Consider the following 12,435-nt stretch of genomic DNA (forward strand, 5'->3'; position numbering starts at 1 on the left):
GCTGGTGTGTGTGCAGGACCTTAGATAAGAAGGGACTAGTAAGTGAAGATGAAGAAGGAGTGTGGAGGCCGAGCAAACTGTTGCTTGTGGTATTAGGTCTCTGGAGTAGTATTGGCAAGTATTTCATATTCTGTGAATGCACTTGAGGGTTTTGAGTTTATGATTCACGAATTAGAATAAAAATTAACACTTGCTTTTGAAAGCTCCCCAAGCCCTTCTCCATGCCGCGTGTTCTGTATCACTCTATTAGAAAAAGATCTGCTGTGCTTCACACACCAAACTGTCTGTTAGGAATGGAGGGGAAAACTGTATTTTTCTAGTAAGTCCTGCTGGCAGTATTTGAGGAGATGCTGGAGAACAAATGAAGTGTAAAACTGTGATTCGCCACAGAGTGGATGAATTATGGTTAAGTTAGCAACAACGTCATTGGCTAAAACTAAGCTTACTTAACCAAATTAAAGACTGAGCTTCGTATTCTTTCTGCTGCGTGAGCATACATTTTCTATAAATAAACCCATTTCCTTGTGAGCTGTCTCTCTTTTTGTATTGATTTTAACTTATGGCCTAGGCTAAGGGACACAGGCCAAGATGTTAGTAGGAGTTGAAGTGCGACATTTGCCTACTTACTGAAAGGCTCCTTGGTCTAATTGCTTTTCCCTAAGAACAAAGACACCGTATGGCCATAGCCCACACCTCCGGGAACTGATGATACACTTGTTTCCTTTTCTATATAAATTATGTACCTAACTTTATTCTAAAACTGTGGGTGAATTAAAAAACTGTATAGAATATTGCAATGTGTATGGCTTCTTCCCCTCATTTTGACATAAGTAGACATATATGTTTTGTGTGATTTAAAAAGCAATCCAAAATCTAGTCTACTTTTTTAAAAAATCAGGCTCAAGATTGTATGGATAATTGCACTGGTTTTGTTATGCCATGTTGTTAGTGATGACGATTTAGATTTTTACTTCTATTCTTCTGATATTATTTATATATTAAAAATTTAACTTTTAATTTCAGGTATATTGTATTTTTTTGCCCACGTGACCTAGTTTCCCAGGGCTATTCATATCTACCTATTCAACTCCTGGCTGCGGGAATGAAGGAGGTGACGAGAACTTGGAAAATAGTAGGTGGAGTCACACATGCTAGTAGCTATTACAGAAATGGCTGGATAGTCATGATAGCTGTTGGATGGGCCCGAGGTAATATTAACAACATGTGTTCATGAGTGTTATGTTGGTAACATGAGTGTGATGTACTGTAACTCCTCAATACTTTCTGCTTACAGGAATGCGGATCACATACATTAATAAACCTTGTCTCTTTTTTTAGCTAGTAATATTAATTTAAAAGTTACATCAGTATTAGTGATCAGCCATTATTTTGAGTCTGATGGCCTCATAAAGTTTTTTATGAATAATTTCTTTAGGTGTCACTGAACCAGATGGAATCACAATTAATTATTTTACCATAAATGAAATATGTTTAATAACAGATGCAAATTACAAAGCCCATGGCTGAGGCTGGGCATGGCGATGCACACCCATAATCTGAGTACCTGGGAGGCTGAGGAAGGAGGATCGCAAGTTTGAACCCAGCTTGAGCTACACAGCGAATTCTAGGCCAGCCTAGAATGAAAATGAAAACAAATTGCTTATACTCTTTCCTTCCTTGTGAGTTGTTGGAAATAGCAAATATTCATATTCACTTTGTGAGCTGCCGTGTAGGTGCTGGGAATTGAACCAGGGTCCTCTGGAAGAGCAGCCAGTGCTCTTAACCTCTGAGCCAGCTCTCCAGCTCCTCCTATTCACATTGTTCTAATTGCTTTCTATTATTTTATATTTTTCTTTAATTTTCTTTCTTTGAATCTTTCTTTTTAGATTTTTCTTTAATTATTATATATACTGTGTTTTGCCTACATGTATGCTTGTGTGCCAGAAGAGGCCATCTGATCTCATTATAGGTGGTTTTGAGCCATTATGTGGTTGCTGAGAATTGAACTCAGGACCTTTAGAAAAGCAACCAGTCTCTTAACCTCTGAGCTGTCTCTCCAGCCCTCAATTTTCTTTCCTTCCTTCCTCCCACCCTCCCTCCCTCCCTTCCTTCCTCCTTCCCTCCCTTCCTCACTTCCTTCCTTCCTTTCTTTCCTTGCTCCCTCCCTCTCTCCCTCCCTTCTTTCTTTCTTCTTTCATTTTTGAGACAGTATCTCAAGGCTTCTAGGCTGGCCTCAAGCTCACTATGTAGTTGAGGATGACCTTGAACTTCTGACCATCCTGCCTGTACCTCCTGAATGCTGGAATCTCAGGCAAATGCTGCCATGCCTGGTTTGTGCAGTGTTGGGGATTGATGCATGGTAGGCAAGTGCTTCTCACAGTGAACTATGTTGCTAACCCCATTGTTCCATCTGTAGGAATTGAACAGCTTTCTGTAAGCTCTGTTATAGTGTACTGCACCTAAAACCAACCATACCAAGGAAAGAAATGTAAAGAGAGGGTCCTACTTTCCCTAAAACAATTCTTTGTATACATATCTGTGCTTGGAATCCCAACCTAACCTTAGGTTATAGTAAGACAGACAGTTGTCATGTTGGGGAGGGAGATTGCTCTTGTCTCAGATTGTAATGCACAGAAGACTGCATTCTTCTTCTTGAGAATTCTGTTTTGGTAATCTTGGATTTTAAATGGGGAAGGGAAATTCTGACTTCCCCTGCCATGTATTTTCTTAAGAAAATTGGTTAAATATTCTTGTTTCCTTTTTATTTTGTTTTTAGGTGCAGGTGGTGCTATTGTCACAGCTTGTGAACAGTTGCTAAGAGGGGACTGGAGACCAGAAGGTGATGAGTGGCTGAAGATGTCCTTGTAAGTAGTTTGTATTATACTGAGAGCCGGACTTACAGCCTTAGATACTACCCAGTGTCTTTGACATGAACCGTGTCAGAACTGTGGATGTGACCTAGATATACCTGCGTTTTCTCATTGGGAAGAAAAACAGCAAATTCACTAAGAGTTAGCTTTATAAAAAAAAAAAAAAAAAAAGAGTTAGCTTTATAAGATAAAGTATTAAACATCCATTTTCTATGGACCCCCTTCTTTATAAGAAACAGTTTAGGGCTGAGGAGATGGCTCAAAGGCTGAGATAATTGCTGCTCTTACAGAGGAGCCAGGTTCAGTTCTTGGTACCCACATCCACTTCCAGGAGATCTCACATCCTCCTCTGGACGGTGAGGGCACCAGGCACCGTGTAGTCCACAGTATATACCTGCATGCACTGTACCCATATACTGAAAACAACAACAACAACAAAACCCTATTTAGACATATGACATGGACATGCCTTATCTCGTAGGCAGATTTAGCTTTTAATATATATGATGTGTAGGTAAGAGTTGGGGATAAGTCCTGAGACTAGGAAGGGCACAAGAGAAGCGGGAAAGTAGAGGAAGGAGGCCAGGGCCATGCTGTGTGAGGCTGGAGCATGGAGCCTGAGGCCACAGCCCTTGGATCCCTGTGGAACTTGATGAGCTGGATCTTGAGATGTTTGGTGCCAGGGCGCTCTCCTTTCCCTTTTTGGAAGAGGAATGTCTGCTGCCATCTGTTTCGCCATTGTGGTTTGGAAGGAGGATCTTACTTCCTGTTTCTTAGGAAACAACACTAGAATTTCCAGTGCATCTCAATCTTGATAATAAACCGAACACTTTGATTTAAATCTTCCTTAAGTCCTTCGTCAATGCCATTTCCTAATTATTTGCAAACTGCTTATGGTTTAGAGTCACTCTTTAAGAAAATCTAACCCCAAATGGTCAGCGTGTGTATCAAAGCTATCTCACTAAAGAGCTGCGGTAGCACAGGAACCAGACTATTAGGGTAACAAAAATAACGTCAGGATAAATCTTAACCCACTGGGCGGGGGTCGTGTGTGTGCGTGTTCACTGTGTGCACTCACGTGTATCATCATGCATGCTTGTGCATGTGGAAGCCCATGGCTGGTGTCAGATGCTTTCATAGATGCGTTTCTACCTTATATCGTGAGGTGAGGTCTTTCAGTGAGCATGGATCTCTCTGTCTCGGCCATTCTAGCTCCAGCCTGCTCCAGGCATTTTCCTATCTGTGCCTTCTGTGCCCTGGAATTGTGGGCTTTATAGGTTCTAGGGAGCCAATGTGGTTTTCACACTGTAAAATAAGCCTTTTACCACTGAGCCATCACCACAACCCCTCATTTGCCTTTTACTTTACTTAATGTTCAATTTCTGTACATTTCATAACATAGCTATACATATAACTGGTAAATATATTAATATTAATAATTGTTTTAAATATGTTTTAAAAAATAGGAATATACAGTAAAAATTTAGAGATCACTATTCCTAGACATGATTGTTATTCAATTATATTATGTAAAGTCCAGACCTTATACTGCTTTGAACTCAATCCTTAGTTTATAATACCTAAATAACCCTTAAAAAACAAATTGGTGGCAGACGGAAACAGATCTCTTTAAGTTCAAGGCCAGCCTGGTCCAGAAAGTGAGTCCAGGATAGCCAATGCTACCCAGAGAAACTTTGTGTTCAGAAAACAAAACAAACAAACAAGCAAACAAATAAATTGGCTTATAGATTTTGCTTTTATAATTTTTACAGTGTGATGTTCTCATAGTTTATAATTTATCATCTGTAGCAGAGAAGCTGGTCAGAGATCTTTTACTGAGGTACTTTTAAGTATGTGACAAGCGTGTAAGATAAAAATACTGCTTAAGTAGTATAGTAGTTTTGTAATTAATATTTAAGATATTAGAAAAGACAGACCTGCTGTGCGCAAGGTAGCTGAAGGTTATGCTAGAGCTGGCTCATTCTGCCTTTTTTTTTTTTTTAAGACAGGGTCTCACTGTGTAGCTACACTGGCCTCGAACTCAGAGATCCGCTGCCTTTGCTTCCCCCGGTACTGGGATTAAAGGTGTGTACCATCATGCCTTGCTGATCCTGCTTTCTGAGAGTGACTGCGTCTTCCCCGTCATTCTGTGTGGCGGCCTGAGGTTATCCAAGGGTGGCATTTATACCACTGAACAGGAAGACATTCCCCCACTTCTCTTATCTGTCTGGGGGCCTTGTTTATCATGGAAGGTTTTTATTTATTTTATTATTTTATTTTATCATGGAAGGTTGTTAGGACCAATTCCAGATTGTGTGGTGAGGCATGAGACCTTCAGGTCTTTTAAAAAAAGCGTTAGATGGATAAATATGTTTCCATACTGAAAATATAAGGGTCATTCTAAAAGGTCTTGGGCTTGAAGAGTTAGCTCAGTGATCAAGAACGCGTGGTGCTTGTCTTAGTTAGGGCTGCTATTGCTGTGCTGAAACAACATAACCAAAGAACCACGGGGAGGAAAAGGTGTATTTGGCTTACACTTTCCCATCAGTTTTCATCATCAAAGGAAGTCAGGACAAGACTCAGACAGGGCAGGAATGTGGTGGCAGGAGCTGATGCAGAGGCCATGGAGGGTGCTGCTTACTAGCTTGCTCATCCTGCTTTCTTATAGAACCCAGGACTACCAGCCCAAAGATGACATCACCCACAGTAGCTGGGTCCTTTTTCATCAATCAGTAATTAAGAAATGCTTTCCAGCTGGATCTTCGGGAGGCATTTTCTCAACTGAAGTTTCCTTCTTCCAGATAACTCTAGCTTGGGTCAAATTGACATAAGACCAGCCAGCACAGTGCTCTTCCAAAAGAGCCGAGTTTGGTTCCTAGTACCCAAGTGAGGCAGCTCACAATTGCCTGCAACTCTCATCTGATGTTCTCTTCTGGTTTCCGCAACTGTGTGCATGTGTGCATGCGTGTGCGTGCGCACGCACACACACACAGACACACACACAGGCATACAGGCACATACACAACATACATACATACATACATATATATACACACACACAAAATCTCAGTACTTTATGCTGTGAGAAAAGGGTTTTAAGTTTATATAACTCAGCATTTCTGAAACATTAAACATATATTCACACAGATCATTTTATGTTAATATCTTTTAACAATCCACTAAGTCGATGTTAGTAGTGCACTCTGAGGAAAGTGCAGGCAGAGCACGTTTGTTTGTCACAGAGCACGTTTGTTTGACTTCAAATGTTATTTCCTTTCAGCCCTTCCAAGGTCACGCTGCTGGGGTCAATTATGTTCACTTTCCAGCACACTAAGCATCTGGGAATATCAAAGCACGATTTCATGTTCCTTTACACCGTCTTCCTTGTGTCCATAAAGGTAAGAAAGGTCCAGATGTCCACCTGTGAGCGCTACACATCCAGGCGAAGCTAGTACCGAGGGCGCTTATCTTTTTATTATCGAGTATAAAAAGATGAGCTTGGGGGAGCTTGCTGAGTGCATCCGGATTTCCTGAAGCTCTACTATGGTTCTTCAGCTGCCATCAGGAGATGTTTACAGTTGGGCAGGATGGGCAGGGGGTTTGTGGAAGGCTGGAGAGCCGTAGAGAGAGGAAGGTCAGGAGCTGCGCAGACAAGCCTGCTTCATGTGTAAAATCAGGGTAGAATGTAAGTCGATACTATTTTTTGTTTTTGTCAAAAGTATGCTGTTAAGTTTGGAGATAGAGGAAATCACACATTTTTACAGATACATTTGTTCATTCTGGTTCGAATATATTGATGCTAATTTTTCTTTATCTCTACCTATGGTTCTCTTCTTCTTTGATAGAAGTATATCAAACATCTCTCTCTCCTCCTTTCTTTCTTCCATCTCTCCTCTACAATTTCCTTTTCCTATTTTTGCCCAGAACTCAAGCAATCTGACCATTCATCCATGTTCAGCTCTATTCAGCCAGGTTCATTAAAGGGGAGATCGTATACCTTTATAATGTCTCCAGTGCTGGATGAGTGATAAAACCCAAGCCACAGGGAAACAAGATAAATGGGAAAGAGTATCAGTCGAGGAGAAAGCCCTTGAGTATTGTTGATACACAGACTAATGTTGAAACGGAGGCCTTGCAGTCTTGAACAAGTCTGTATTTCTTTAACTAGGCTTACACATGCCCCAAGAGATACATGGCTTCTGGCATTGTCTGTATTAAGTTATACGTGTGATATATTTTCTACCATTAATTGATCTCAATGGTAATTAATTTTAAACATGTTAAATGAATTATTGGGTAAAATGCACATATGCTTAATGATTTTATTTTATTTTATTCTATGTGTATGGGTGTTTTGTCTGCATATATGTACCGTGTATATGTCTGGTGCCCAATGAGACCAGAAGACGGTATTGGATCCTCAGGAACTGGAGTTACAGATAATTGTGAGCTGTCATGTGGGTGCTGAGAGGTGAACCCATATCCTCTAGAAGAGGAGCTCTTAACTGCTGAGCCATCTCTCCTGCCCTCTGGCATAAGATAAAGTTTTTAAGTTAAACTTTCACCTGTTTTGAAGTGTATCAAATGTGGATCTTTTCTCCCATCAGTTGAAAGAACTTTGAGAACCATGCATAACTTATTGGCTGTTATACTGAAGCAGCAACAGTGAGCTAGAGCAAAGGGACTGACCAGTAATGATTAAAGCTGTCAGGAAGCTCTGGCTTAAAATTAAACTGTGCATGATGCCCTTGGTGAAAGCAGTTTCAAAGACTGGTAGCACTGTAAAGTGATTTTAATTAATTGAGGTAAATAAAAGGAAGTGAATATGAGGAGTATAAATGTTTTAAAGGGACTTGGGGGAGTGTAAACAAGAATATTCCTGGGAGAGCAGTTTGGCAACTGTGGATTGTTGCAGATTCAGCTATCCTGTGGCCTGTTAATTCCACTGTCGGTACAACCAGCAGCCATATCCCAGATGTGGTGTAGACACCAGCTTTATTAAGGTCACTTAAAAGACTCATATAATAAATAAAACTTCTATATCAAAGTACTAATTAGTGTGTATTTACAAAATACTTAGGAATGGGCACTTTTATTTAAGAAAATCAGTTTTATAGTAGAATAATTTATGTGTAATAAGGTCTACTCAATCCAGAGAGTACATTTTTATATTAAGGTCACTGGCTGCTCTTCTAGGAGACCCAGGTTCAATTCCTAACAGCCAAATAACAGCTCACAGTCATATGCTATTCCCGTGCCAGATGACTTACTAGCCTACTTGGGAACCAAGAACACAAATGATTCATCGACACACATACAAAGTACACGTACACATAAACTAAACTAAATAAAAGATTTTGTGGTTTTGTGAATGTGGGTCCTTACACCACTGAAGTAAATGTCTCTCTGACTCCCAGCAACTATTAACTACATATAAATCCTCAGGGAACAGTGGTGGGGCATCATGAGGGCCTACCTCTCCCATGGCTGGATGTTGGCAGGTCCAGTCTTACACACATCTGATACAATCCATCACAGATGCTGTGAGTGTAAGTTAGGTCACACCTGGAAGTCAGCATTCCATACCACTCCTGCACTTTCTCTGTTCCTTACGTTCTTTCTGACATTGCTTCTCTGATGTTTAAGTCTTAGAGGGAGTAGGATAGATGCCCCAATTTTTCCTGAATATTTAACAGTCACTTACTCTTATTACTTTGACCAGTTATGAGTCCCTGTACTTAATACTGCTCCTTGCAAAAAGATGCTTCAGACTGAGGCTCACAGCAGCGCTAGTTGCAGGCATACCATAGTTACTTAGAAAGCAGTGTGATAGGCGCACCATGTCCATTTAGCAAAGCAAAGGCAGTGGCCTCCCAGTTAGGTCCTATGAGCTCTGTCGCCAATGGCTTCTGATGAAGTTCTGCAGTATGAGATGCAAGTGAACCCCCTCCTGTGGAGTGGGCCTCAAATTCAGGGAGCTTTGATTTATATATGTGGTAGTATTAGTATTCTATAGATGATAGTGTGCCATTTTCATCTAACAATGTGTTCTAAGTTATCTGAATTATTACCATTTAACTTGGACGACGCACATTCCACCTGGCTGTTCTAAAGATGGGCTATACTCTCATGCGACGTCTCAGCCCCTAGATGGTGCCACACCGAATGGTACTTTACTTCTGATATCATGTCCCCCAAGAAAGTTGATTGTGTATGGGCCTGTTTTAGGAATGTCATTCCAAACGTTTCCACTTTGATTTCTTTCTGGGATCTGGAAGCACTGACTGTTGGACAGTTTCAGGGATTTGAAAGTTCTCCCTGCAGATACATTTTGCGTTCACTCTAATTTCTCCCTCAAATCTGAACAATTCTGAGCAATGTGATTTGCTAGGGAAAGGATTGGAAGCACTTTCAGTTCATAGTCCGAGATCTTTGTTCTAGACATAAATCATTATTCAAACAGAAAAGATTGGTGGGGAGACGCTTTCTGCAGCGTCTCTCAGGGAAATGGTCTGCAATAGTGTGCTGCTAAGTAGTAATGGAACCCAGATCAGCACTGCATCCTGCTTACCACTCAGCTCTCCTTTCAGTTTGGAGCAAGTTACGTAGCTTGTCAGAGCTGCAACTCTGCCCGTCTCTGTGATGAAGTCGACAGTAATTGTTGGATGGAGTTGAAAGTAGAGAGGAGTGTAAAGTATTTACCACAGTTCTGACCTGTGCCAGACCTGCAGTCACGGTAGCTGCTGGTGCAGACTGTGGGGAAGAGGATCTCATTCCCTTTGACTTCTTTTTCTATGTACTTATCTCTTTCTTTTCTTTCTTGGTAGCCATGGTTTTACTTTATTTGGTGTACCAGGTACATAATTTTGATGAATCATATTCTTTAAATTCATAGCAGTCAGACATTTTCACAGAACAGAGCTTATTTTTTTTTATCCTGTAGAGTAAATTAAAAAAAAAAATACATTTTGAATCCCTTTGCCCATTATTTATTTTTCTCTCTCATTTTGAGAAACAGAAAGTGTTTGTACTGAAATTCAAAGTTATTTTTCGCTAGGTAACCATGATGCTGACAGCGGACTCTGCCATGACTCTCGCTCCCTTGGAGGACACCTTGAGTCGGATGCTGTTTGGCCGGCGACAGCAGCAGTTCTCACCAAGTGAAAAGAAAGCAGAAGCGAAACCGTCTTCCAATGGCTCTGCCTCTTCAGTGTCCAAGCCAGCTGCAGAGACTCCGCGTGCTGCTAAGAGACACACCAAGAAAGAAGACTGAGGACTTTGCCCAAGCCAAGGAGCAGACAGAGTTACTTCTGGTTCAGAGTGTGGTCGCCTTTCTCTGTGAATGATGTGAAACAACCTTATCTGTCAGGACGGAGGGGACAGACAGGAAGAAATGCTTTGTTTCAGGGACACCGCTCTGTTGATTGTAACTCTGGGGGCCATGAGTGTATCATGTGAATTTATTTTCCTGGTATAAGCGATTCTCATAATTATTTGAATAGTTTTATATTGAGCAAAGAATAATTTTTTAAATGTTAGAAAAAGTTCACTTGTTATTGCAAAATTCTAAGGATTTAACACAAAAATTCAGTATTTTTTTATCCTTTGAATGAGTCTAATTGTGTTTTAATTCTACAGAATTAAACTTTTACTTCATATTTCTAGTATAATTCTTGTATATAAAAAAATATTTCTATTTAATTTTGAACTTGGAGAACTTTTCCTAAATACTTTTTAACCAAAAATAAACAGATAGTGTATATTTGTTGTATAAATTTGTTTTATTTATCTTATACACATTAAAAGTACCTGAAATTTAATTTATTTTATTTCAAGTATTATTTTTCAGGGAGGCCACAATGTTAATATGAGTCTCAGTTTGAAATTTGTTTCATGTCCTTGATTTAAAAATTATTTTTCCTCAGAAAAGCAGAGCTACAATTTGTTATCTTTTTCTTTTTGCAATAATAGTTTCACTCTGTGGCCCAGGCTGGCCTCAAACCTCCTCCTACCTCTGCCTCCCAAGTGCTGGGATCATGGGCACGGGCCACCATGCCAGGCTAGGGGTGCAGTTTTTAGTGTTAATAGTACTGTGTTTGGAACCTGCAGCGTTTCGTCTGCCCTTCCCCCACTTCAACAGCTGGAGAGATTCTTCATATATCATACGTTCCTCCTGCCTCAGTTGGACTGAATATGTTGGTGGCATGTCTCAGTGACTCAACGAAAAGCACTGCCACGGCTGAAAACGTCGCCTTCTGTACCTCTTCTCCAGTGACCTCTGCTTCAGGCGTTTGACTGTCTCTTGTGAGTTTGTATATGGGTATCTTTGCTTAATAAACATGTACATGAATTTCTAGTTTTATCTGAAATGAAAACTACTTTGATGTGAAAATGCTCAGCTCTCGTGAGAACCATCTTTGTACATTTGATGTGACCTACGAAACTTAACCTCACATGGTAGAGTACTTGAATGAAATCACATGACACTAAATCTGGTTTCTTATTGACAAAATAAAAAGGCAAACAAGAAAAGGTACTAAATGATAGATTTATTATTTGCTTTACTTGGTACATGCAAGCCTTGTTATAACATTAATGAGCCTGGCACCTGTATTAGGCATTTTTGGTTGGTTAAGAATCACTTAAATGACATTCAATACGTAATTTTTGTTTGTTTGTTTGTTTAAGACAGGTTTTTTCTATGTAGCAGCCCAGAATTTTTCCTTTTTAATTTTTAACAAACATGAGCACTAGCAGGTTCTATATTTTTACTTACTTAGGAGTAAGATTTTGAGTGGGGCACTTTTGATAACCTTGGTATGAGAAAGTGCTTATTTTTGATATTGTGACAAAAGGCACTAAATTGCATTCTCTACTATATATTTGATAATCTGTAGTTAAAGACTGCAAAATTAAAAATGTTACTGGTTAGTTCTGAAGTTTGAATTTAACTGTAATTAAAATGGTAAGAATCTTATTTTACATTTGTGTTAAAAAACAAACTCATTAAAATAAGTACTTTAGCACTTGAGGAGTGTTCTTTTTTTTTTTTTTTTTTTTTTTTCCTTTCATTGTTTTGAAGGAGTTCGGAGCCTGTGTTGTTGTTTTTGTTTTGTTTTGTTTTGTTTTTATTAATTTATTCTTGTTACATCTCAATGGTTATCCCATCCCTTGTATCCTCCCATTCTTCCCTCCCTCCCCTTTTCCCATTATTCCCCTCCCCTATGACTGTTCCTGAGGGGGATTACCTCCCCCTGTATATGCTCATAGGGTGTCAAGTCTCTTCTTGGTAACCTGCTGTCCTTCCTCTGAGTGCCTGTGTTGTTTTCACTCCATTATGTACTTAGCACAGTCTGAAGATGACATTGCAACGGGACTTCATCAGGCTGTGCAGATAGCCATAATGGATTAGGCTTAAAACTTCCCACCTTGAATCTGCTCTGGTGACTCCCAGAGACCAACTCCTTACTCGTCAGCTACCAGGAAACACAGGCGCAGTCCAAAGGCCAGCTTCACACAGCCCAGTCAGCTGACCCAGAGAGGCAAAGGGAAAGCTGTAAGAACA

General features: G+C 40.0%; 1 protein-coding gene across 1 annotated transcript in view; it reads left to right on the forward strand.

The window, feature by feature from the left end:
• Nucleotides 1–10,990, forward strand: part of Tmem38b (transmembrane protein 38B) — a 37,657-nt gene extending 26,667 nt beyond the window's left edge. Inside the window, exons 3-6 of the mRNA XM_051162116.1 lie at nt 1,024–1,208; nt 2,777–2,864; nt 6,151–6,268; nt 9,928–10,990. Of these exons, the coding sequence (XP_051018073.1) occupies nt 1,024–1,208; nt 2,777–2,864; nt 6,151–6,268; nt 9,928–10,143 (607 nt within the window). The 3' untranslated portion in view covers nt 10,144–10,990. The remainder of the gene's footprint in view (nt 1–1,023; nt 1,209–2,776; nt 2,865–6,150; nt 6,269–9,927) is intronic.
• The last annotated feature ends 1,445 nt before the right edge of the window (nt 10,991–12,435 follow it).

Source organism: Acomys russatus, chromosome 2 (genome assembly GCF_903995435.1).
Source record: "Acomys russatus chromosome 2, mAcoRus1.1, whole genome shotgun sequence".
Taxonomy (NCBI): Eukaryota; Metazoa; Chordata; class Mammalia; order Rodentia; family Muridae; genus Acomys; species Acomys russatus.